The following is a 26,326-nucleotide window of genomic DNA, read 5'->3' as shown; positions in this document are numbered from 1 at the left end:
CAGTCACGTTGAGAGCAATGCGCCAGGAAAGTCTGTGAACGCCCACTCTCTATCAGCCATACCAGATTTCTAAAAGAGAACTAGATCCGACACACACTGTATTAGTGCAGTGATAAACAACACTTTATCCCCCGGTTTCACAGACAAGGCTTAAGCTAGTCCCGGACTAAAATGCATGCTTGAGCTGTTTTAACTGAAAGCAACTTGCACTGGCATATCTTAAAATATGTAAGTGCCATTGTTTTGTCTCAAGATGCACAGCAGTAATATATTTTTTTTTTTTTTACATGGCACGTTTATAAAAGCTACTTAAATGTCCTAATTAAACTAAGGCCTAATTCTGGTTTAATCTAAGCACTGTCTGTGAAACCGAGCCTATAAGATCTAAACAGGCATACAAAAAAAAAAAAAAAAAAAACTTTCACAACAGAGTTGACAAAGAAAATGTGTATGTTCTTTTACAGCTACTTGCTTAACTGGTATTTTCACCAGTGCTGTGTCAACACAAAGGTCCTAAAACATGATGAAACAATTTCCTGCTTGTTGATTCTATTAATAATAAAGAGAAGTGTCACGATAACAGACATTCGTGTTTCTTCATATATGATGTATTAACTCAGTACAAATAGATTGATTACAGTACAACTGGCCTTCAGACCAAATTATGATATAAATATATATTTTAAGTTGAAAGAATGGAATAATTTTGCCTTTTAATAATATCTCATGTATTTTATATTAACTTTCAGTCTTATTTTGCAATTGGTTAATGAATGTGTAGGCCTGTATCTAAGAGCTGCACCAGCTACACTTAGTTCATGTGTATCTCACAAATAAACCTAAAAATTAATCTTCTTAAGTCATGAAAACATCCTGTATATATATATATATATATATATATATATATATATATATATATATATATATATATATATATATATATATATATATATATATAAACATTCAACTAAACACATTTAAGATCCATAATTCAGCTTACAAAGAAAAATACAGTAGGCTATATATCCCAGTAATATTATTTGGTTTGCAGTGACACCTGGTGATCAGTTATGGCGCAGTCGTAAATGTGTTATTTCACTGACTTCTGTAAATCTAGAAGAATGAAAAATCGAAACAAAACAGATTTTAAGATTCTATATATTACAGATTGCCTCACTGAATCCGTCTGCATTATTAACATGGCGCAAATTATGGATATACCGTATACGAACACGATTATATACAAAACAATTGTGTCTATACATTAGAAAGATCGATGACATGACTAATTTTTACTTTTCAACGAAAAAAAAAACAAACATTTAAAAACCACAAAAAAAGTTATCCCAGCAAGATAAGTAATCTGTTTTCATAATCAACACGGAATACACCAGTAGGTATATTGTTTCCTCACGGATGTGTATCACCGCGACACACACAGAGCAGTTCATGTGCCGCATTACAGAGCTGCTGTCTGTAGCTGGACCACAAGCTACTGTAAGTATTCTGCTCTCATCAGTCTGTTTTAAAACAATGACAGCTCGTAGTTCACATATAAGCTCTGTCGATGTGTTTGCCTTTCATATGCATTATTATTTCTTCAGATGTACAGCACAAATCATTCCGTGATCACAGTCTCTTGGTGAAGCACATTTCAAAATGTTTAGTCAAGAATGCCTTGACAGATCCATATAGACTACCATTACTAATGTGTTCATTAATGTTCCTTTTAGGTCGTATAGTGAAGCTAATTTTTATGTTAATCAGAACATGCAAGTGAATAATATCCATGTCTATAATCTTATGATTTAATCTGTAGTCAGTATGACTTCATCCCATCATGTAGGCAGCATGGCGAAACCCCGCGGGTTCGAGTTCTGGAGGAGCACCCTGAAGGGCGCGCGCTACGTGGTCGCGCCTATGGTGGACCAGAGCGAGCTGGCGTGGAGGCTGCTGAGCCGCAGACATGGCGCAGAGCTCTGCTACACGCCCATGCTACACGCTCAGGTGTTCCTCAGAGACGCCAACTACCGCCGCGAGAACCTTTACAACGAAGTCAGCCTGGAGGACCGACCCCTCATCACACAGGTGGCTGTTTGGCGTCAGTAAACACAAGAACACATCCTCCTCCTCCTCCTCCATGAGGTTACAGAGAGGATTGTGCGAGTTATTGACCTAAGTATTTTTGTGTTGGTGTCTCCATATAGTTCTGTGCCAATGATCCTGAGGTGTTTATCCAGGCAGCTTTACTTGCCCAGGATTACTGTGACGCTATTGATCTCAATCTGGGTTGCCCCCAGATGATTGCCAAAAGAGGTAACAATTCATTTCTGTTGTATGCAAGATATGCACTGCCATTCAAAAGTGTTTTTTTTTTTTTTAAAGAAAGAACGCATTAAATTGATCAAATGTGACCGTAAAGACATTTATATGTTGCAAAAGACTTCGATGTCAAATAAAACTTTAGATTCATCAAATAATCCTGAAAAAATGCATCACGGTTTTCATAAAATATTAAGCAGCAACCGTTTTCAACATTGATAATAATCAATGTTACTTGAGCATCAAATCATCACATTAGACTGATTTCTGAAGGATCATGTGACTCTGAAGACTGGAGGAATGATGCTGAAAATTCAGCTTTGACATCACATGAATCACATCACATATATTCTTGAACCAACTGATGGTTTGGTATCTGTTTTTTTGAAAGTTCTAAACTTTAATCTATCTAAAGTTTAAAATATATTAAAATAATTTTTTTTTAATTTTTTTTTATTGTAACTATATTTAAATTTCACAATATTACTGCTTCTACTGTATTTCTGTTGCTGTTGATACTTTAATATTAGTCCCCTAAGGGAAATTTGTTTTGGGCAATACATATGAAGCTGCACAACAAGATAAACACATCAATAACAATAACACAGTCATGTCCTTCACACTAGAGTAGAGGTCAACAGTTTTGTAGCCAAAGGAACAAGATAATTCTCATAAGCAGACAGTTGTATCTAGATCTTGGGGTGTGAAAACGTTAATCAGATGGGAGAAGTTTAAATTCTGGACAGAGCGCAGGAGAAGGGTCCAGACTAATTTTTCTTGCTTTGTTGTGCTTAAAGGGATAGTTCACCCAAAAATGAAAATTACTCACCCTCAAGCCATCCTGGGTGCATATGACTTTGTTCTTTTAGCCAAACACAATCGGAGTTATATTAAAACATATCCGGGCTCTTCCAAGCTTTATAATGGGAGTGAATGGTACCTTAGATTTTGAAGCCCAAAAAAAGCTCATCCATCCATCATAAAATAATCCATATCCGGTTCCAGGGGGTTAATAAATTGTGTTGTCCTTTAAGGAATTTAACTTTAGAATATTTGTTTTAAATATTTGTTGGTACATATTCTCAGGTAAAAATGTGAAGTTTATAACTTCTGAAGCAAAGTGATGCATTTTTGTAAGAAAAATATCCATATTTATAACATTATAAACTATAATCACTGGCTTCCGGTAACGATCGTACACGAGTCGAGTTCTGGTGGAAGAGTGACCTCTGAGCTGACGCATATTAAAAAAATATTTTTAAAATAACTCCGATTGTGTTTGGCTGAAAGAAGAAAGTCAAATACACCTAGGATATCTTGAGGGTGAGTAAATTATGGGTTTTTGGATGAAATAACCCTTTAAGAGACTTCTTTCAAATTTGTCCCTGTATGGAATCATTTAATGTTTGTGAATCTCTCCTAGGCCATTATGGTGTGTTCCTTCAAGATGAGTGGGACCTTCTTGAGAAAATGAGTAAGTGGTCTCATTTTAAAAGCTCAGTGCAGATGTGAATCATGCAGAGAATATGTATCTTATTCAGGTGCTGTTGTTTACAGTTAAATTGGCTGATGAAAAACTCTCCGTGCCCATTACTTGCAAAATCCGGGTCTTCCCGGAGATCGAGAAAACAGTGAAGTATGCAAAAATGCTGGAAAAGGCTGGATGCCAGGTAAAGTGTTCCATATAGAAGATACTCTTATCTAAAGTGACGTCTAGAAGGGGTAGTGCATATGGAGCAAACTGGGATTACGTGCCCTTGTCAGGAGCCCACTGGCGGATGGGGATCTCTTCTTAGGGTCTCTCTAACCTGGAATTGATTAGTCAACATTTGTGTTACCAGATGTAACCACTTAGAATATATGTGATTCATATATTCTTGAACCAACTGATGGTTTGGTATCTGTTTTTTTGAAAGCTCCTCACAGTTCATGGGAGAACCAAAGATCAAAAAGGGGCTTTGACCGGCATTGCAAGCTGGAAGCATATCAAAGCTGTACGGTAAGAGATACAACCCTTGCTGCTGGTGCTGACTATAAGTGTTTAGTCCCCTGGTGATTAACTTTTGTTGTACTTGTGAAGGGAGGCTGTAAACATTCCTGTTTTCGCCAACGGAAACATCCAGCATCTGAGTGATGTTCAGCGCTGCATGGAGGAGACTGGAGTACAAGGTGTCATGAGTGCAGGTAACGCTCTCCTCATACAAAGAGAAGATTCATAAACAGACTTGTACAGAAAGACTGATACTTTGATCTTTCATATTGCAGCAGTAATATAAACATGAACACATTACATTCACAGAAGGGAATCTCCACAATCCTGCCCTGTTTGAAGGCCAAAGTCCACCTGTGTGGGAGATGGCTGAGGAGTACCTGGACGTTGTGGAGAAACACCCACCCTGCAGTCTGTCTTACGTCCGAGCCCACATCTTCAAACTATGGCACCACACGTATGTTCCTTCACATTTGACCACAATATTGTGCTGTGGCTTGAGATTTTCATCTCTTAAAATGGAGAGAGCCACCATTCGGGGGGTCATTCTGATTTTTCTTTTGAAAAAATAATACTTTTAAGCTGAGATGCATTTAAAATGATCAAGAGTGACCTTAAAAACATTTGTAAAGTTACAAACGTTTTCTATTTCTAATAAATGCTGTTCTTTTGAACTTTTTATACATCAAATATACTGGAAAAAAAGTAACAGTTTCAGAAAAATATTAAGCAGCACAACTGTTTTCAACATTGATAATAATCAGAAATGTTTCTTGAATCATCATATTCGAGTGATTTCTGAAGGATCGTGTGACTGAAGACTGAAGTAATGATGCTGAAAATTCAGCTTCACAGAAACAAATGAGTTATTAGGAGTCCAAGCACTGAAGGTGCTGGAACCCTATTGTGTTTGTACTGATTTACATACATAAAAGTGTATGGGCACATAGAAATAAATTATAAAAATGAAAAGGGCCTTGAGATAAATAAGGTTTTGAGCTGCAGATGATATCTTCACATTTATTTCTGATTGTCCTGTGACATCCTATGGCATGCAATTCATCTGAATTTAAATGTTGAATGCGAGTCCACTCGTATACGTATTATGATCGAAGATTCAAGATGGACTTTACTCTAAAAACCACGTAAGATACATTTCAACTTATTGGCTAATCATCCACATGGGCCATTAGTGCTTGGACCCCAGTGATTTCTGCTTGTGGCAAAAATGTTCAATTGTAATAATATTTCACGATATCACCTTTTTTTTACTACATTTTTTATCAAATAAATGCAGCCTTGGTGAACATAAGAGTTCTTTCAAAAACATTTTTAAAAATCTAACTGACCCCAAACTGGTGGTCAGTTCTGTAATAAGTATGTATATGTTTACAACAGCCTACAGATACATCAAGACCTCAGGGAGGAGTTAGCCAAAGCCAAGAACGTAGCTGGTATTGTGGAGATCAACAGACAGCTGAAACAACGTTGCCAGGTAAAGGAACATTGCTGATTACAAACTTAATTCCAATAATAAACATTAGGCTTATGATTGATTTTGGGAGTTTAATTCTCTGGCTTTTTACTCTTAAGGAGGAGCTGGATAAAGATGAATCAGAATGGAATCAGACTGGACTTCCCTTCCCTCACTGGATCTGTCAACCCTACGTCAGACCACCGTGAGGATGTGTTTTCTGATCTTGTGCGACACCATCACAATCATAGTATTTCTGTGTTCTCAGCAAAGCAGTATAATATTAATCATAACTGTAACTGAATGACCCAAGGTTTGAGGAGGTTCATTTCTGTCCATGATGGACATAAACCAGTTTGAATATAGCGGTGTATACCCTGGAACTTGTATGTGAGGATTGGATATTTTGCAGGCCCAAGGATCCAAACACTGAAAACGGGCAGAAAGCACTGGAAATGAAAGCTGTGTGTGTGAAGAGGGCACTGGAGGACAGTGACGGAACCAACGACTCGCTCTCCAAGAACAAGCAGAAGAAGAAAGCCCGTAACCCCTACAAGAACTTCTGTCCAGAGCTGAAACGTAAGACCAAATCCTTTCCCAGTGTTTTCTAAAGCCTGTAGACCTCACTAACTGAAGTCTTTTATGCTCACCAAGGCTGTATTTGTTAGATTAAATTTACAGTAAAACAGTAATATTGTCATGTCAAAGCTGAATTCTTCAGTGTCACGATCATTCAGAAATCATGTGATGATTTGCTGCTCAAGAAACATTTCTGATTGATACATAGACAGCAATAACATTTTTTCAGGATTTTTTGATGAATCGAAAGTTTAAAAGAACAGCATTTAGTCTATAAATGTCTTCCCTGTCACGTTTGATGACTTTAATGCATCTTTCATCTTTGCTGAATAAAAGTATAGCAGGTTCTTTGCTGAATCAATTTCTTTCAAAAATAAAATCACTGACTCTTGAACGGCAGTGTTGAACGACATTCTTTTATTGATTTAGGTAAAGTAACATGCCTTTGCTTCCTTGTGTTCTGCAGCAAAATACATTAAGTGTGAGCAATGTGGCAACCCTAAAGTAAGACTTTTGATTGTCTTTTTAACTGTTGTTTTAAGTTTAATGTACTCATTTTCGAAGTGTTTACAGAACCATTTCATGTGCCTTTTAAAAATCTTAAAATGTACACAAGGTGAATATATGTTATTTTACTGCTTCAACAGGGGAATAAATGTGTCTTCAACTTGTGCCGTGGCTGCTGCAAGAGGAAGGCTTTCAAGGAAGTGGCTGATTGTCCTGGTTAGTATACCAACCACAGAGACTACTGATCAAGTTGCACATTGCACACTATGAAATGAAGTCATTTTTAGTGATTTAATACTGTTGAGAATGGGGTATTTGGTTTTAATTTGCCAAAATATATAGTAGTGTAAATATTGAGTCTACTGTTTAAAGTTAAATTAACTATGAATGTTTAAAATGAAAACACTATTGTTATGGTCAGTCTGCTCACCCAGCTTGTATCTGTATGAATCTAGTAATATCCTTCCACTTCTACAAGACTGACTATTTCCTCTGTGTCCATTGTTGGGTTTCAGGCCATGGATTGAGATTCAAAACCAAGGCTTTGAGTCAGTGTAACTCTGATACAGGTGGTGGGCTGACAAATGGGAAACTCAACAGTCAGACAGATTCCACTGCTGTCCATGATCCGTTGTAGGCTGTGCCCTGACCTAAAGGAGGCTCATGTCCTGGATATCTGAAAACTTATTGAACTGATTGACCACTTACCATTGGGAAGCTGCTGCACTGAATTGGAAGCTCAAGACTGCAGTCGTGGCCAAACCTGGTTCTCATCTCTTTATATGTAATTTGGATCATTTTTGTAGATGAATCCAAAGTAACTGAACATGCAAAGAAACAGACAGAAAAAAGTTCAAGGTACATCTGCTGTTGATGTATCCTCAGTGCTGCTGTTACTTGTGCTAATCATTCTCTTCAATGATGCACCACTTTCTGGACTGCTGCTGGGTGAATGGATCCATATTTTGAGACTGCTTATTAGAATTAGTGTTTTTGTCAACTTATGTGTTTGATAATGATAGGAACATGGTATATGAAGCAGCCACTCTGAACGCACAATCCTGCTCGGCCAAGAAAGAAGATCTGGCCTTTTATCTCGGGACATTCTGTGGAAATACACTGATGGACATCTTCACGCAGACATAATCTGAAATTTGCATTTTTATTTTATTTATTGTCTTCCGAAATGAAAGATTCAGCAGATTTGTATGTTACAACAACAATGAAACAACAACTTTTAATGTTTTTTTTGGAGCATGTAGGCCTATATAAATTCACTTTTACTCCGAGATCTCTTACTACTTTCCTCTGCTGCCGTGATCATGTATGATCACACATACTGACATTCATTTTAGAAGAGAACACAGTTACACTACAAATGATCTGATTTAGATGCCTTACCCTATTTGCCATCATTGTGTTGCCTTTTTTTTCTGTTAGCATTTCAAGTATGCAGTTCTAATACAACTTTGGTTCAACATTGACTTTTTTATTATTATTATTATTATTATAGCCAAACATGCTTATTCCACACAGTACTTTAAAGCATCAAGACTCAACTCAGTGCCTTATCCTAAAGAATGTGGGTCAGTTACTCAAAGACATCCTTGAATGAATCCTCCTATACTGTCCATAAATGTAAATGTGTGTACAGAGCTGTGGTTATTCTGTGTGGATTATTTTAATTTTTTTGCTTATCAGTTTCTTAGACTTACAGTAATGGTTTTGGGAATTTTGCTCAAATAAATGAAGTTCTGAAAGAAAGAAAAATGTAGTCGCCCTTCTCCCTTTCTAATAATGACCAAAAAACTGCATGGTTTCTAAACGTTTCTGTGTAGTTTATTCAAGGCCATAAAAGCAAGTAAAGTCTACCTTTGTTTTACGTCACTGACCAGCTCATGATGATTCACTGGAGTGGCAATCAGAACACAATACAACAGAGAAATAACAAAATGTTATTAAACAGAGATGAGGCTGAAATCGCTATAAAGAGTGTTAAAGTCGGTGTACTTGCATTTTCATCTGCAACACCACCGCCTAAATCTCACCAGAAACGGATGGAGAAAGAGCCTTTCCAGGTTGAATCATCTTTTTGAATGTATGTTTATTTTAAAAGCATGTTTTGTGATGAGGTTTCTCAATGTGTAATCAAGGTTTGTCACAAGATACAGAGGAAAGTGCATCCTTTACAAAGAACAACAGGCCAGTACAGCTTAAGTGCCGCATTTCTCTTTTTATCTATTTTTCCTTTTCATTTGAGCAACAGGGTGTGCTTGTCTTTAATAGACAACAGATATCTTCTTCCCAACTTAAATAAAGTCTTTAGATTGTGATTTTTCTCTCTTCAGCAGGGAAATAATTGATTTCTAAACAGGGGCCTAAGATGCGGCAGTGGCCCCGTGTACTTTACTTTCCTTAGAGAGGCATCTGGTCGAGTCTTCACATGTTGGTGCTCATTCGTGTTTGGCTGTTGGCAGGTGTGAGCTCCCCTTGACTGCCTTCTCTTGGAGGGGACTGTGAAAGGAATCAGTGGTATTAGTGTGAAGCATCATGTAGAGCGAGAAAAACAGACTGAGAAGGAAACGCATGCTGATGTTCATGAAGTATGGCAGGGTGACCGAGAGGGATGAAGACTAGGGGTGTAACTGAAACATTTGAATGTTTGTGTGTCTCCGATTCTTTTAGCTCCTTTTCTGGGAACAGAACCTTAAGAAAGCTGAAGAGAGCTCTCAGTTATTCTGGTCATTGGAACTTAAAGGAACTTGCATCTAGTTGAACAGTTGAGTGCTGGACAAGTAATAGAGCAATGACAGGCTAGTGGACTGCTTTAAAGGAATATTCCAGGTTCAATACAAGTTAAAGCTCAATTGACAGCATTTGTGAAGATGATAAAAAGACTTTAAAAAAATGGTCATGGTGAAGCACTTACAATGGTTTTAATGGCCGCCAATTTTTAACAGCGGAAATGTAAAGCTTATTTTTTCAGTTACAACTTGTACTGTTTGCAGAGTAAAGTTGTTCTCTTCAATTTTTACATTTGTTTTAGGGTTTAACCCTCTGGTGCTCTTCACACGTCGGTCAAAAATGACATCTTTTTATTTATTTAAATGAAATTAATCTACTATATTTTAGTTCGATAATGTTTTTTATTTTGTATTTATAGGAGTTTATTTTTAGGATTTTACGGTACTAAATTATATGTACGCTGTATTTATAATCCATTTATTCACTCTTTGAGCATAGACCTGAAAATTTAATTTCCAACTTAAACTGTCGTAAATGCTTTAGAGCACAGACTTAAGTTTGATCTCTTTTTAAAGACCACACTTGGCAGAATATGGCTGAAGTAAAAAGTTAAAACGTAAACTTTAAAAAAGTTATAGAATTTTACATTTATTATTATGAAAAATCAGCAAAAATACTATTTTCAATTTTTATATGAAATATATATTTTCAAAAAAACGTTTTATTCTAAAACTGTGAGAAAATCAAAGCCATAAATCTAAACAAGTTGTTCAAATTGAGCCTGATACCTCAAAAAATTAGCTTTCAGTAAGATTTTGTTTGGCCACAGTACCAAAAGTTGATGAAATTCGTCTCCCATTCATTTTCCAATGCGAGGAGCACAAGTGTGACTATTTTTTTCAGGACCATTTAACCTGTTCAAATAAAGTCCATGATTTTTTTGTGTTCACATAGCAAGTGCCAAAACCTTTACCAAGTTTCGTACCATTCCAATGAAAAAAAAAAAAGAAAAGAATTTTTGGTCAAAAATGCACCTAGCATTACATTGTCTTGGCAGCAAAATTGTATATACACACAACCATTCAAAAGTTTTTTATTTTGGTAAGAAGTCTCTTTCTCACCAAGGGATTTATTTGATTGAAAATAGAGTGTAAGAATTTTTTTTTTTTTAAATTCAGGAATCTTTGATGAATAGAAAGTTGTTTATTTAACATTATTTAATGCCTTAAGCCCCGTTCACACTACAAGCGACTTTGTCGCTGCATGTCGCCAGTGGCTGACGGTGAGGTCGCTAGTGGGCGTTCCCACTACTGGTTGCCTAGTAATGTTTATGAGTGACATTCACAGTTGTAGACAACAAATCTGTTTTCTTGCTGTTACAAGCTAACATTTTGGAAGGAAAAGTTTAAATATAAATGGAATCAGTACATAAAATGCATAATATTAACGATGAATGAGAAACAGCGAGTGCTCTTTGCTATCGCAGCTATTTAACTGCAGCAAATGGGCAAATACTGGTCTTTCTGAGTTCACAAAACCATTCAGGTTTGGAGTCAGCACGGCAAATACCACTGTATGTACACAGAGACATATCATACATTATTGGACAGTTTCTGACTGCTAAAATAAACTTCTCATTCATCTTGCCTCAGTCGGACTCGGCACTGAAGAGTGACGGATCACGCGCGCCCTACTGACTTCACTCCTATTGGTTGTCGCTCCCGAAAGTTGCTCTTCATTTGCATAAAGTTAAACATTTCTCAACTTTGTCGCGTCGCCAGACACGCCCCATCCAGTCGCCAACGGTCGCGACCGCGCGTGTCACCGGAAGTCGCCCGCTCCCCATTGAAAATGAATGGTATCGCGTCGCGTGTAGTGTGAATGTAGCTTTAACTCTCACTTTATTAATGTGATGTGTCCTTGCTGAATAAAAGTATTACATTCTTTAACACTTATTTCTTTACTGACCTCAAACTTCTGAAAAGAAGTGTCATTTCACAAAGAGAAGTTAAAAATCATCTTAATGCATTGCATACTGTCTACTTTTTGTGGTCATACTTTTGAAACCGTAAGTATTTTAACATTTATATGGACTGGGACATTAATTTTGGTAAGTTGTAAGAGCCTCACTGTAACCCAGATTTTTTTATTTGTTTAAAGAAAAGGAGGGACAAAAGCACTGTTGAATTGAACCAGGAATATTCCTTTAACATTCGCTTACCACAACAAAGCTCACGCAGATCACTTACTGCCTTAGAAATACAGAGGAGCGTAAGTGCTCTGAGACACTCATGCTGAAGGGACGGGGAAGGAGATGGTCAGGGGATGGTGAGGTGAAGAGCAGAGCAGAGCGAGGACACATTACCCTGGGGACCCTGTTACCTTGACGTGTATCTGATTACGAAGCACAGCTGCCCGCAGGATCATGGCTTTCGCTCGTCTCTGGAACTCTTTGCCCATCTGTAGAGACTTCTCAAAAGTTGTGCTTCTCTGATCCACGTCCCTGGCATACAAGATCTACAAACAGGGAGACAACATTTTTTAATTCACAGGTGCAACTCATGTGTCAGAGTTTATTGCATTTTAATGACCAAAGGCTGTTTCTATAATTAATACAAAAATAGGTATCATAGCATGTTTCATTCAAGATCAAGCTCAATGACAAAGTGAGAGAAATGTTGACAGTAAATATAATTCATTCAATCTAAGTATTTTAGATTAGCAACAGGCAAAGGGAACGTTGTTCCAGAAGAGGAAGTATCAGGGTGACAAATGAGAGAACGCAGCCCTGCCTTGCTGTGGGAGTCGATACGAGCATTGATCAGGCCCTCCAGGATCAGCTGGGTCAGTTCATCCTCCAGATCTGCCACTGTGGTATTAAAGGCCACAGCCATTTTGTTCATGTCTGCTGACACATAGGGGCTAAAGTACTGCCCATGGGAAATAAAAGACAAAATTAAGCAATTACTCATGTAAGTGCAACTATGCTGACACTTTTCAAAGCAGATATCAGTATTCCTACAAATTTTCCATTTAAAAAATCCATACTTTTCCAGACCCAAATTTCCAAACCTCTCTGCAGATTTTTCAGACCATGTTTATCATTAATGATACAGCATTATATTTGGTATATAGAACAATCATCATCTGTAAAAATTTTCACTTTTTATTTCCATTGGTTTTCTCAGTGATGAATACGTATAACACTTTAAAACCTGGATATATTCACCTGTGACACATCACTTTGATACTGTAATCGTGCTCTGATCTTGCATGATCACCAAACAGGAAAGTACATTTTGAATGAAATGATCATTTGCTGGTTTGAGTGGCACACATTAAGAGAAAGTTTTAAGAGACTCGCTTTTTCGAATTCTTAATTTTATATTTAAGAAAACTGAACAGGGGAAACAAATATTTTCCATACTTTTCCAGACCTGGAAATTACTCAAATCAAATTACATACTTTTATAAACTGTGTAGGAACCCTGAAATATTATTTTATGACCATTCCATGTTAAACTCTCACATCCTGCATTTCATATCAATATAACTATGCCAAGCTAGGATCAAAAACCGGGATGACCTGCAAACTGCAGTTGTTGTTTTTTGTTGGGTTTTTACCTATATAAAGATCACAAACAGTTTTGTAAACTATACACAAATCTTTTATGTTTCCACTGTCTGTCATTGTTTTCCAGCTATTATTACAATAATAAACGGAAAACAAACAAAATATTTATGGAAATGTAAGGTTTTTTCTAGGGATGTCCCGATCCGATCACATGATCGGAAATCGGGCCCGATCACGTGTTTTCAGACTCGATCGGAATCGGACGTTACCTCCCGATCAGGACTCGGATATATATATTCTCATTATTTTTTAACACATCAATATTTATGCGGTGGCACAGAGTTACGCCGGTTTCACATTGCACGCGTTAGTAAGCAGCGCAGGAGCAGTAACAGGACACGTGCGTTTTGCTTTCACACTGGCAGCGTTTGTCACGCGCGGCTGAACCGCGGGTTGTGTAGGCTACAGACAGAGTACTCCATAATGGATAAGTTGGCATTGCTTTTTTTCGTTTTCAAATACATTTAAGAGAAAAGACTTGTCAAGAAGCTTATTTTATTAATAATTTCATTTATATAACTTTTGTTTCATCTTTGATTTTATTGTTATGGCAACAAGTTTGTTTTTGGACATTTGTTTTCTTTTTAAATTGCTGTTGGTCATTTGATTGACTTTTTAAAACACAATAGATATCATCAATGCACTTTTTGGATAAAACTGTGGTGTATTTTGGCCATGATCAATGTATTATCACTTTAATTCAGCAAAAGCGGCGCAGCAAAAATAGACTCGGCGCCGAAACGATCGCGGCACTCCTGCTCTGCTCTGCTCCGCACTGCCACGCCGCCTCTGCGCGCGGTGTGAATGCTCTAAAGCCTGGTTTAATCTGGTAACATGGGGGCGAAAAAAATACGCACTGCACGCTCTGCTAACAGTGCAGTGTGAAACCGGTGTAAGAGTTAGGAGTGCAGTTCCTAAAAGCACATAACTGGCTTTGTAAACACTGTAGCACTTTTATTTTTTATTTGTTTACATGCCTGCCGGGTATTTTAAGTTGAGGTGCTATTTGTTTATATATTAGACTTTTTTTATATTTACTGTTGCACTAAGTCCAAAAGTGAAGAATTTATGTATTACTTGATTGTTCAAGCTACCTCACAGAAGTGCTCTGTTTGTTAACAGAGTTGTTGAATGTTAAAATAAGGTGAATTAAATAAAAAATAAGGAACATCCTGGATCTGTTTTTTCGCTCTTCTTTATTCTTTTTTTATGTATTAAGTATCGGATCGGGACTCGGTATCGGCAGATACTCAAAATCAAATGACTCGGACTCGGACTCGAGGGCAAAAAAACCTGATCGGGACATCCCTAGTTTTTTCAATAAATATGTTTTTCATATATAGAAACAAAAACAACCAAATGACTCAAAAGAATAAAATGTAGGGCAAAACAAAACAAAAAAAGTTTCAACTTGACTTCTGCTTAATCTGATTTTAATGTTTGTTGTTCTTGGATACAAGATATCAGAGAGCAACAACCATTAAAATCAGATTAAGCAGAAGTCAAGATCAACATCTAAATCAAATGCATTGACCGAAACCTCATATCCATTTACGTACCTGTATGAGGGCTCTGTTCCTGATTTGTGTGTACAGTGTTCTTACATGAGGGGCCAGATACATGTCTAGGAGGAGATTATCCTATAAAAGTGATAAAACAGTGATAAAACACTTATGAATCACAATATCCCAACTAAAATGACATAAAAAAATATATAAATCTTGCAATTGCACATTGTCAATGTCAAACTTACCTTCATTTCATCCAGCATTTTCAGACAAGATGCATACTTTGACTCGTAAAACTTGAAGATAATATCACGGACTTGGGGTTCCAACTCTAAAAATAATTTAAAGGAGCTAGAAAATAAAAGGAGAGTAAAATGAAACAAGTGAGGTTTATCCACATGTAACCAGTAACAATCTAACTCTCATTAAGGCACCTAGCATGAACATGCTAAGCAAAAGGTTCACCTGCTTGAGATGACATTTCGTTGAAGTTCCTGTCTGTCAAATGTAGCCAGGGCACAAAGCCCCCCATACACCGCTACATTACTGGGGGAAAGCAGCTAAAGAGCAAATAGAGCATCTCATTACTAATTGTAGGAAAAACTGCATCTCATTCATCTTTACTTCAATTGGTAATATTACTGGACATATCTGCTGTAGCATTAGAACAGGGTTGAGAATGACACCAACCTCAGGGAAGTCGCAGTGGTCAAAGGAGGCTTGCAGGAAGCACTTGGCAGCCGGTTTATACTTTCTTGAGGCAAGTTCTGCTAATCCTAATGTGACCAAAGAGAGATGAGGATGATGATGATGATATCAAATCACATGCTCAAAAAAGTTTTTTAACACGACAAATCGTAAGAATTGACTACCAATTGAAAATGTGACTAATAGAAATTACTGATTTTATATATATATATATATATACACAAACACATACAGATAATACAGATACATAAAACATTCATTTTAAAAACATGCTGAATTTATCCTTCAGAATGGGTCAAATGACACTTAATATACTTGAAAAACAAATACTGTACTTGCCTGCAGCACATTTTAGTTTGGTTAGTACAGATTGGTTTTGACTATCTCTCTCTCCTCGTTGCTAGATTGCAGAGACAAACAAAAATGAACATTTTATGAGTCAAATGAGTCATTTTCTACTGTTATTGCACGGTCAGTAAAGCAGAAGATGAAAGATTGTTCTTACCTCTGCTATCTCTGGAGTGGATTCAGCCTTGCTGACGTAGCTAAGTACATGGGACCAGTTTTGGAGGTAAACGCTAACCTATAAAATAAGTTGTTTAGATGAGTTGTTAGAGAAAATTGCCTGAATTTTCAAGCTATAAGCACCAAAAAGATTCACAACTGTGAAACAGAAACTTCTGCTATATGCAGGCAAAATTTTGAGATTTTATGCATTAAAGCATTAACCAAAAATAAAAAACTTAATACCCTTTCATAAATGTGTATCCAGAGCCTAAAATTAACACTCGCCAAATGAGAGTAAAAATCAGCGCTGGTGAGTATATGAAATGTCAATCGCCAATTAACCGGTATAATTTTTATGATTCCTAACAATGCAATGTTGTGACTGTGAGAACATTAACGTGAACTAACGTGAATGATGCTCGTGACAGTTGAAAGGACAGCACTGCATCGTCACTATAGTGTAAGCCTTGCCAATTTAAATATTCAAGCGCACGACGACGTGAAGGGGAGCACAATTAGTTACTCTCGGTGGTGTGGAAAGTTTTCTTTGCGCAAACATTTATAAACATGCGCAAATAATTAATTGAGCTTTCATATCATCTTGTGCTTGAATGGACAAATTCACACAAAATTCTGTAAAAAAAACACCAGTCTCCTTGTGCATCCTAGTAAACAGTCAGATACGGCTTAAGTAAATGTAAACAGTAGAAAAAGACAACACGTGTGTGACAGTATCAGTATATTGGATCAGTGCATTAGCTCTTAAAGTGACAGCAGCCTAATATTCCTTCTGCTGTCTGAGTTTTTAATATCCTTTCTACAAAAGCACTTTTTGTAAATGATATGATCACAGATCATAACTTACATGTGCTGTGTTTGACAGACACCTGGCTAAAAATAGACAATTACATTACTTTAAATGAGTCTACCTTCCAAGGCTGTTATAAACATGTCTGAAAGGCAAAGGGGGAGGTGCTGCTGTAATTTATAGTAATATTTCCAGTATTACTTAGAGGTCTAGTTTCAAGTATAAAGCGTTATCTAGTGTAAGTGATAAATCCTGTTTGACATCTGAACTGGCTACTGTATACAGGCCACCATACCAGGATACCATACAGATTTATCAAAGAATTTGCTGATTTTCAATCGGAATTAGTACTGGCTGCAGACAAAGTCTTAATTGTTTTTATTTTAATCTACATGTAGATAAAGAAAAAGTTGCACTGGGAATGGCATTTACAGACATTCTAAACTCTATTGGAGATAGACAACATATGTCAGGACCCACTAATTGTCATAAATCATACTTCAGATCTAATACTGTCACATGGAATTGATGTTGATGGCGTTGAAATTCTGCAGCAGAACGATGACATCTCAGATCATTATCTAGTCTCATGTATACTCCATTTAGCCAAGGGTCCAAAACCATCTCCGTTATAAATATGGTAGACCTATCACTTCTACAACTAAAGATTGCTTTATAAATAATCTTCCTGATCAGTTTCTACTCCTTAGCATACCAGCAGATGAAAGAACAAAACTAGAGGTATTTCGCATTTCGTGGAAGGAAAGTGTTATTGCATACAGAAAAGCCTTAAAAACTGCTAGATCTGCTTACTTTGACTCTCTTAAAAGAGAACAAACACAACCCTACGTATTTATTTGATACAGTGGCTAAATTAATGAAAAATAAAGCTTCAACTTCAGATGTTTGCAAACAGCACAACAGTAATGACTTAAAGGGATACTTCACCTCTGGGAAGATGAATGTGTATTTAAAATAGGTAATTTAAGTTGAAGAAATGTGAAGAAATTTTTGAATTTGGAGCTTTCTAGACTGAGAAAAGCCAGAAAATGTATTTTTGGCTTATGTGGATGAAAGACAACAACTCCCAGAATGCACTTGCTTCGCTGCCTTAGGAGGCCACGCCTACCGGTAAGGGAGCGCAGTTGAAAACAAACAACAAGACTAGCCTACGTGATGAGTTTGCCAGGGATTTAGAGATCGCCCAAAATGTCCGGGATTCGGCTTTTGCGTTCTACAGTCGCCATTCATTCATCATGTTAACTGTGGCGAGCAGGACGAGGCTGACGGCCGCGGGAGAACGGCGCGAGGCCGGTGGCGTCATTACTGAGACGCGCCGGGTCTCGCATCTCTCACGGAGGAGCGGGAATTTTCTTAGCAATGGTAAAACGCACATCAACCGATCACTTGTTTAGCGTTCATGTAAACACTACATTCAGATTCACCAATCGGAATGAATTCAGTTAGATTGAAACAAAAGGTGTGCATGTAAACAATGAATGGTGACCGCAGAACGCAAAAGCTGAATCCCGGACATTTTGAACGATCTCGCCCGCCGGACAAGTCCGGGAAAAGGAGGATGGTTTTCCCTACTTACTCAGCTTTCTCCTACTATTCAGCTTTCTCCACAGAACAAGAGCCTGCAAGCTTAGCCTCCAAAGAAAGACAGCTGACACTGTGTACATTCTGTGAGTGAGATCCCACCCTCTATGGGCAGGTTGAGAACATGCGGAACAGCGCCATCTACTGGCTGTAGTCTTTAGCCTCTGGCCAGAAAATCCTCCGATGACGCAAAATGACGATTTTTGCGTCATCGGAGGATTTTTTCCAGACAAAAAATACATAAATCTCTTGTCTCAGGGGGATATGAGGGTGGAAAGCACGGTAATTCGAAAATACTACAGGTTTTCTACTAATACAAAGCTTAATGCTAAATCCTGAAGTATCCCTTTAATGAATTTCTTTACTTACAAGATTGATACTATTAGAGAAAATTATAACCAAGCAATCGTTTACTACACTATCACATCAGACATTGTGCTATAAACCCCCTGAGGAACAGTTTCATTCATTCTTTGCTACAGGAGAGGAAGAATGGTCTAAACTTGTGAAATCATCAAAAACAACATGTATGTTAGTATGTTAGACCCTATACCCTAAGATACTGAAAGAGATACTTCTAGAAGTCATAGATCCTCTTCTTAATATTATTAATTCATCATTGTCATTAGAATACGTACTTGATCCTAGAGAATTAGTTAATTACAGACCGATCTCGAATCTATCATTTCTGTCAAAAATGCTAGAAAAGGGAGTATCCTCACAACTATGTTCCTCTTTAGAAAGAAATTGTATCTGCAAGGATTTCCAGTCAGGATTTAGACTATCATAGTACTGAGACTGCTCTCATTAGAGTTACAAATGATTTGCTCTTATCATCGGAATGTGGATTTATCTCTCTATTAACGTTACTGGATCTTAGTGCTGCATTTGATACTATCGACCACAAGATTCTTTTGAACAGACTCGAAAATTACGTTGGCATTAGTGGAATTGCATTGGCATGGTTCAAATCATACTAATCTGAACATTACCAATTTGTATCAGTAAATGAATAGGTATCATATCGATCACAAGTTCAGTATAGAGTAACGCAAGGCTCAGTACTAGGACCGTTGCTTTTCACTCTGTACATGCTACCCTTGGGAGATATCATTAGGAAGCATGCCATTAGTTTTCACTGTTACACTGATGATACTCAGCTCTATATTTATTTGTGCCCTGACAAAACATACCAATTCACAAAATTAACGAAATGCATAGTTGATATAAAAAAAAAATTGGATGACTACTAATTTCCTACTTAATTCTGAAAAGACAGAGATTTTAATTATTGGACGAAAAACCTTTGCATGGAATAACCTAGAATATTGTTAGACAATGATAGTACTTGATGGCTGGTCCGTCAAGTCTTCATTGTCACTTAGGAATCTGGGTGTGCTCTTTGATACCAATCTTTCATTCGAAAGCCACATTTCTAACATCTGTAGAACAGCATTTTTCCCTCTTAAAAATATCTAAACTACGACATATGCTCTCAATTACAAATGCAGAAAAGTTAGTTTTCTTTAGCGTTCATGACCTCAAGGCTAGATTACTGTAATTCTCTACTGGATGGTTGCCCTACACGATACACAATAAACAAACTCCAGCTGGTCCAAAATGCAGAAGCTAGAGTTCTTACTAGAACCAGAAGTATAACCATATTAACCCTGTCAACACTGCATTGTCTCCCTATTAAACATCACATACATTTTTAAATCTTGGTAATTACTTAAAAAGCACTAAATGGTTTAGCCCCTCAGTACCTGAGTGAGCTCTTAACGCATTACAGTCCTTCACGTCTATTGCGATCTCAAAATTCTGGCCAGTTGATAATACATAGAATATCAAAATCGACTGCTGGCGGTAGATCCTTTTCCTATTTAGCACCCAAACTCTGCAACAGTCTTCCTAGCCTTGTTCGCGAAGCAGACACACTCTGTCAGTTTAAATCTAGACTAGTAAAAACCCATTTCTTTAACCTGGCATACACATAATCAATTTCTATCATTCAAATCAGTTAAATGATCGTCATGCTACATAAATTAGGTCAACCAGAACCGGGAACACTTTCTATAACACCCGATGTACTTGTTACATCGTAAGAAGAATGGCATCTACGCTAATATTAGTCTGTCTGTCTCATCCTTATCCCGAGGTTACCGTAATCAGCCGGATCCGGTCCATCTCCAGATCAGATGGTGGACCTGCACCTAGACACGACCACAACACAGACCTGAATGTCAGCAGAGACCGTGTCTACTAGACAATCCCCTGTGAAGGCCTTGTTGACACGACAGCCATCAGCACAGATCCTCAGCAAAGACCACAAGAACCAGACAGGTCCTCTGCAAAGACCCTATGGCCAGCTACGTCTCCATACTGGCGTGATGAATCCGATCTTCAAGCAAAAAGGAACTGGATGAATATTTGAATGCTACCGATCCCGATCTGAATTCTGACTTGTGAATCTTGTGAACAGCCTGAATCACAATCACACCGTGTTCGTTCATTGGCCAGATGAAAACTGGGCTCCCCCAGACTGAGCCAAGTTTCTTCCTAGGTTTTTTTTTCTCCATTCTGTTACCTGATGGAGTTTGGGTTCCTTGCCACTGTCGCCTCTGGGTCGCTTAGTTGGGGACACTTAATATTCAACAATATTATTGATCTGACTGACTCTGTTATATGAGAACTGAGATGGACAATGACATCAATTTTTTTGCAGAACTGCTTTATAGATGAAATTAACTAATTTAATAATTGATGATCTTTACAACAGAACTGAATCAACACTGAACTGACTTCAGCTGAATAACAGCCAAAGCTGAAACAATTGAAACAATCTGTATTGTATAGAGCTTTACAAAGGTGACTTGACTTAAACAACAAGACAAAAAAAATCTCTACCTGCTCTTGACTGAATAACTTTTTTAACTTTAAGGATTAATCTATATTAAACGTATACAGCGACTACTATGCAGTGTTATTACTTTGATCAGTTTCTATACTACTGTTAGACCTACCTGAAAAACCTGAAAAGCACTGTTCATTTCATTTGTATCTTTGTTCTACTGTATTTATTTGTGCTATTGCTTGTAATTTGATTATTTGTTATTGTTTTTACAGACTGTTTACTTGTCTTTAATAATGTTTTAAATGTATATTAGTTAGGCTAGTAGTTTTAGCTGTGGTATCGAAATTTGAATATAAAATTGTGAATTTTCATTGGTAACACAAATTTTGGTGTCATTTGGTTTCATGGTCAGTAAAAAAATATTTATGGGCAGCAAAAAAAATTAAGTCACCGACCACTGGCATGTGTGGCAAAAAGTTAGTTTTAGGCCCTGTGTGTATCATTAAACACACCAGTTGATGGCCAGGGAGGACAATACATCCATACCTTGATTACATTAAGACACATGTTGATGACATGCTTGGCGCTAGTGCAGTAGTCTCTGGCTCGGGAGTAGCATTTCAAGGCATTGCTGAGGTCACCACAGTCAAGATAGTGATCTCCAAGGTCATCATGACCCCTCCTGAACACAAGCAAGAGATATTCAGATGTAAAATAGCCACGGAACAGAATCACAGTCAATAGGGGCTTTCGCACCGGATAGTTCTAGGACTAGCCACCAGGCTGGTTCCCCGAGAGCTAATGGTTCCCCTAGGAACGTTTTCCTGGTTGCATTCGCACCACCAGTAGGACGGTAGGACTCTGAAGTGATGTAAGTCGCGCTTGTTGTTGTGACTTTTAATTTGAAGGCGAGGCGGACCTTTATTTTGACGGCGCTGAGAACGTCAGCGCTCGCATTCTCCGTGTTCATTAGTTCACGATCTGTCTAACAGTCCTGTCTAATACGTTATTAGATAGAAATGTTATAAATTGACAGTAGACAGTAAAGAAAAGTTATTAGCGTTTGCCGTGTGGTTGATGTACAGTGTTGCTAGCTGAGCAGAAATACATGATCATGTTTAGCTTGGTTCTCTCAAAGTTGAGTTGGATTAATGTGTAAAGGTTAAGAGGTCCATCTATCACTGTTTTCCATGTTCGTAGAGTTAGTTTGTGGAGTAAATATATAGGCTATAATCTGTGCGTTTACACAGCCTTTTTAAAAGTGGCGGGTGCTGGTGTTTCGCGTGCGTTCGGCCAATCAGCGTACACTAACGTCACGGATAGTTCCTATAGCGCTGGTTTAGACCCTACTCTGAAGTAGGAGCTAAATTAGTTCCTCCAAAAGTAGTTCCTAGAGCTAAAATAGTTCTTAGTTCTTGCAGTGCGAACACGCCAAAATCCGGGTACTTCCGACAATAGTTCTAGGAACTATGAAAAAGTTCCTCCGGTGCGAAAGCCCCTAATACCAAAAAGAGAGAAACAATAAGTCTGGCCTTGCCTTATGCTTTCTTTGATGGAGTTTCCCTTGTAGTTCTTAAGGTCGGTATCCAGCTTCTCCAGTTTGAGTAGGGCTTTTTTCCTGGTGGATTCTGCCCAGGCTGTGTCGAGAGGAGGGGGTTCGACTGCTCCCTCCGGTACTGCATCAGGGACACCTTGCACGTCCCTGTGATTGACAAATATTTTAAGTACAAACTTCGTCAAAGCCATGCATGCTATGCTAGAAATGTTAGAAATGGAACTGGAATTGCCTGGTAGCTTCAGTGAGTTTGCGATGGATTTCTTCATAGACATCAACATTAAAGGTTCTTTGGACAAAGGACAGGGCCATCTTCAGTGCTTCCACTCGTAGCTGGGGGCAGTGGTCTGCAATAAACTGCAGCCTCTCAATCCTCATCAGTCCACTGTAGCTGGAGGCATACTGCTCAAGATCCTGTACAGAAAAAAAAAAAAAAAAAAAAGTCAAGTCACAAAAAAGTAGGGATGCAAACTATACTGACACCATATATTACTGGATATCGAACAATAAAGTGATGCTCATTTCCACAATTTTTACATTTGAATTCAGTGAGCATTAGGTAAGTGCAAAGGTAAAGCAGTATTGTAACTGTTGAAACTAAAACTACTAAAGTAAAACTATTAAAAATTGCCTTTGTCAACTGAAATAAAGCTGAAAAAAAATAAAATACAAATATTAGATGAAAAGCTTAAAAAACAAACTAAAGCTAAATAGAACAATTTAAAATAATTAAAAACAATAAATAAATAATATTTAAAAAAAGGCAAAAGCACATATTAAACAAAAATGAAAATAAAAACAGAAAATACAAAAATAAAAGCATATTCAAAATATTTAAAATTACTATAATAGTATATAAATTATACTAAGATAACACTGAGGTAAAGTAAATGCTTAATAAAAGTAATAATGTAATGTCAAATGTAATCTTTAGCAAATCTCAAAATGAAAATATTTTGTATTTTAAATTATAATGCTGTGATGCCTAAATCCTGAAGTGTGTTTTTTATTTTTAAAACAAAATATTATAGAATTTCTATATCAGTGCATCTCTACCAAAAGAAGATCAAAGATCAAAACACCAAAAGAACTTAGATTCTGAAGGATATTTTGTTCAAAATAATTTAAAAGTATTTAAAAAGCCAACAACTTATGGAAGCAAATACACAATTGTACGGACCATTAAACACTTCGAATGATCCTCAAATGATACAAGCGTCCGTCAATCATAAACACTCAACATACCAAAGTCGGGTTTTCCACAACATAGTTGGTGTCAGGCGCATTCTGCTGGTCTTCCTGAGGGTCAGCATCTATCTGCATGGGCTCTACAGACCCCTGGTAATACAGAAAGCATTACGTTTAACACGCTGCACAGGAGAAATGGTTTCAAGTGACATAAACAAAAAGTCCTATCGAGCATGTGAAATATATGAAGTTCTGAGGAACATTTTGCCCTTGCCACCAAAGAAATCTTGTGTGGAAACAAAAAACATAATATCACAACACTGAGTGTTAGCTCCCAGGCTTTCAGGTGGCTTCATCCTGTCTGCCTACATTGTGTGGTTACCTCCAGAGAATATGATGAGGAGCTCGAGCTGTACACACTGAATCGTGCGCGAAATTCCATGAACGGGTCAGACATGCTTCTTTGACAGAAGTAGTTCAGCTCTTCCCATGAGGATGAGGCTGATCTGACTGGCAAATACAAGCTTTCCCTGATCCTGCCCTGAACCTGCTCTGCCGCATCTCTCCGTTCTGACTGTAAACTCTCCTGCAAGAAGGTGCATGCTTATAAAATCACACTGGGCCGGCAGCAGCATCGAGACAAAAACAAGTCAAAGTTGTTGAAATTAATACAAAAATATAGGCTAAACCAACCAAATGGGACAATGTTTGTACTCTAGAAGCGAGGGTTGTAAAGAAAGTCATTAGATGAAAGAAGTGACAGCAACGATTACATTAGTAACGCAACATTTTAATACTTGTTACCATATGCATGATTGTAACAACCAAAAACATTGAGGGGGAAACGTTCCCTAAAAATTCATGTCCCTAGTCAATTTTATTAGGTTTTCAATTACTCATTCTTCAAAACACCATTATTCTCCCATCTCAAATAAGCGGTTACATCATTCACCACATGCACTTTACTACACCCAACATTTTTAGGATTACATAGTGCATAATGAGACCTGGTCTGTCATTCTTGATCAACTACATTACAATGCACTTTTTTTTTTACGACAGTCTAATACAGCTGAATGTGTCTAGTGTTTCTAAAATGGAAGCAGCTCCACAGTGTTTACCCATTTTGGCTATGTGGTTGGAACTGAAATATTCAAATGTTCTATATTCATCTCAGCAAGCAAATGATGGAGGCTGTCTCAAAACCTAGTGTGCTGCCTACCTAGACAGTATTTTACAGCACCATATGTAAGTGCGGAACATCTGAACGACGACTGAAATACTTTCTAGGCAGGCAGCACACTCTGTTTTGAGAGACAGCCTGATTTCAAGCACACTGGCTAATTGACACAACAGACTGCTTGCTAACGAGATAGCTAGCTAAATACACTTAGCCGGCTAAAGAAAGTTTCTACCCAAGTGTTTCACAAACAACCACGAGAAAACCAACTGGACCGCTTCGGGTGTAAACCAAAACAGCTCTGTTGGTTGTATTCATTGTCGAAACTACACTGATCAAGGTCCTCGGGCGGATAGTCGCGCGCTGCCGCTAAACTTGAGAAGTGCCTGTCGCATCCTGAGGGCCGCTCTGACTTACGAGCTCATGCTAGACGAGCTAACAGCTTACAACGGCTGCGAGAGCTGAGGAATTAACATTGTAAACATAGGTACTTCAACTTGGTGTGCTTCTTCTACCCGCTCTCGCGGTGTGGAAGATGACGATAAAGCATTTAAAGGCGCTGATTTACCTGAAAGTTAAAGACCTGCACGGGTAGTGGCATCTCCTCCTCCTCTGCAGAAACAGAGCACACAAACACATCCGGGGCATGAGAGTGCGCGTGGTCGACGTCTTGCAGCGCGGAGACGTCACTACATCGAGTCTTGGTTTGAAATATTAATACAGGTCAGGATAAAAACATATTTACACATTCTAACATGATTGACTGGTTTTATACACCCCGGCCAACAAAACCTCCAAAAGCAAACATAAAACATTTTTTTTTAAATATTTTTTTTTAAAGAAATCGTTACTGTAAACGGTAGCCTATATTCAGTTGGTGAAAATGAATATATTAAATACAATTAGATGTTTAATGTTGTTAAATACAGTTTTAATTATAAGTTGTCACATTTATTTTGTATTATATTTGTAATGTGTTTTTGTAAAGTCATAATTTTGTTATAATACTGTTATGATCTCTTTGAAATTTGCAATGGTTACTATTTACTATTTGTGATTGGTTTTTGGTGAATTGTATTAAGACCACATAATAATAGTACGTGTAATTAACAATTAAAAAACAAAATCATACAAAAAAAATTGTATTTTTTAATTAATATATAAT

The 26,326-nt window shown here is 37.5% G+C and overlaps 2 protein-coding genes across 3 annotated transcripts; one reads left to right on the top strand and one right to left on the bottom strand.

The window, feature by feature from the left end:
* Positions 1–1,426: 1,426 nt before the first annotated feature.
* Positions 1,427–8,018, top strand: dus1l (dihydrouridine synthase 1-like). The gene is made up of 14 exons (XM_079876158.1): positions 1,427–1,497; positions 1,847–2,088; positions 2,208–2,316; positions 3,746–3,796; positions 3,880–3,992; positions 4,239–4,321; positions 4,403–4,506; positions 4,622–4,769; positions 5,711–5,807; positions 5,906–5,991; positions 6,199–6,365; positions 6,832–6,869; positions 7,013–7,088; positions 7,388–8,018. The coding sequence occupies exons 2-14, from the start codon at positions 1,852–1,854 to the stop codon at positions 7,507–7,509; spliced, it is 1,431 nt and encodes a 476-aa protein (XP_079732284.1). The 5' UTR covers positions 1,427–1,497; positions 1,847–1,851; the 3' UTR covers positions 7,510–8,018.
* A 2-nt stretch (positions 8,019–8,020) lies between these two features.
* gps1 (G protein pathway suppressor 1) lies at positions 8,021–25,842 on the bottom strand. 2 transcript variants are annotated; one of them, XM_079876141.1, is made up of 14 exons: positions 25,730–25,842; positions 24,039–24,131; positions 23,026–23,207; positions 22,776–22,940; positions 21,785–21,920; positions 15,973–16,050; positions 15,807–15,867; positions 15,450–15,535; positions 15,225–15,319; positions 15,005–15,110; positions 14,811–14,891; positions 12,410–12,547; positions 12,000–12,134; positions 8,021–9,386 (listed from the first exon to the last, which is right to left on the bottom strand). In XM_079876141.1, the coding sequence occupies exons 1-14, from the start codon at positions 25,760–25,762 to the stop codon at positions 9,312–9,314; spliced, it is 1,464 nt and encodes a 487-aa protein (XP_079732267.1). In that variant the 5' UTR covers positions 25,763–25,842; the 3' UTR covers positions 8,021–9,311. The 2 variants fall into 2 exon arrangements, with proteins under 2 accessions (XP_079732267.1, XP_079732266.1); XM_079876140.1 differs by lacking the exon at positions 25,730–25,842 and adding an exon at positions 24,364–25,225.
* Positions 25,843–26,326: the final 484 nt, after the last annotated feature.

Source organism: Squalius cephalus (assembly GCF_949319135.1).
Source record: "Squalius cephalus genome assembly, chromosome: 1".
Taxonomy (NCBI): domain Eukaryota; kingdom Metazoa; phylum Chordata; class Actinopteri; order Cypriniformes; family Leuciscidae; genus Squalius; species Squalius cephalus.
Note: the sequence above shows the minus strand (reverse complement) of the source record. Positions and strands in the feature narration are given on the sequence as shown.

Bases quoted from the DNA above. Each gene is read 5' to 3' on its own strand.
- dus1l (XM_079876158.1), top strand. From the start codon at position 1,852: ATGGCGAAACCCCGCGGGTTCGAGTTCTGGAGGAGCACCCTGAAGGGC. The intron at 3,797-3,879 runs GTAAGTGGTCTC...TGTTGTTTACAG, and splicing joins GGACCTTCTTGAGAAAATGA to TTAAATTGGCTGATGAAAAA. The intron at 4,322-4,402 runs GTAAGAGATACA...GTACTTGTGAAG, and splicing joins AAGCATATCAAAGCTGTACG to GGAGGCTGTAAACATTCCTG.
- gps1 (XM_079876140.1), bottom strand. From the start codon at position 24,438: ATGTCTGACCCGTTCATGGAATTTCGCGCACGATTCAGTGTGTACAGC. The intron at 15,111-15,224 runs GTGAACCTTTTG...TTTATTTTCTAG, and splicing joins CGAAATGTCATCTCAAGCAG to CTCCTTTAAATTATTTTTAG. The intron at 14,892-15,004 runs GTAAGTTTGACA...TCACTTTTATAG, and splicing joins AAATGCTGGATGAAATGAAG to GATAATCTCCTCCTAGACAT.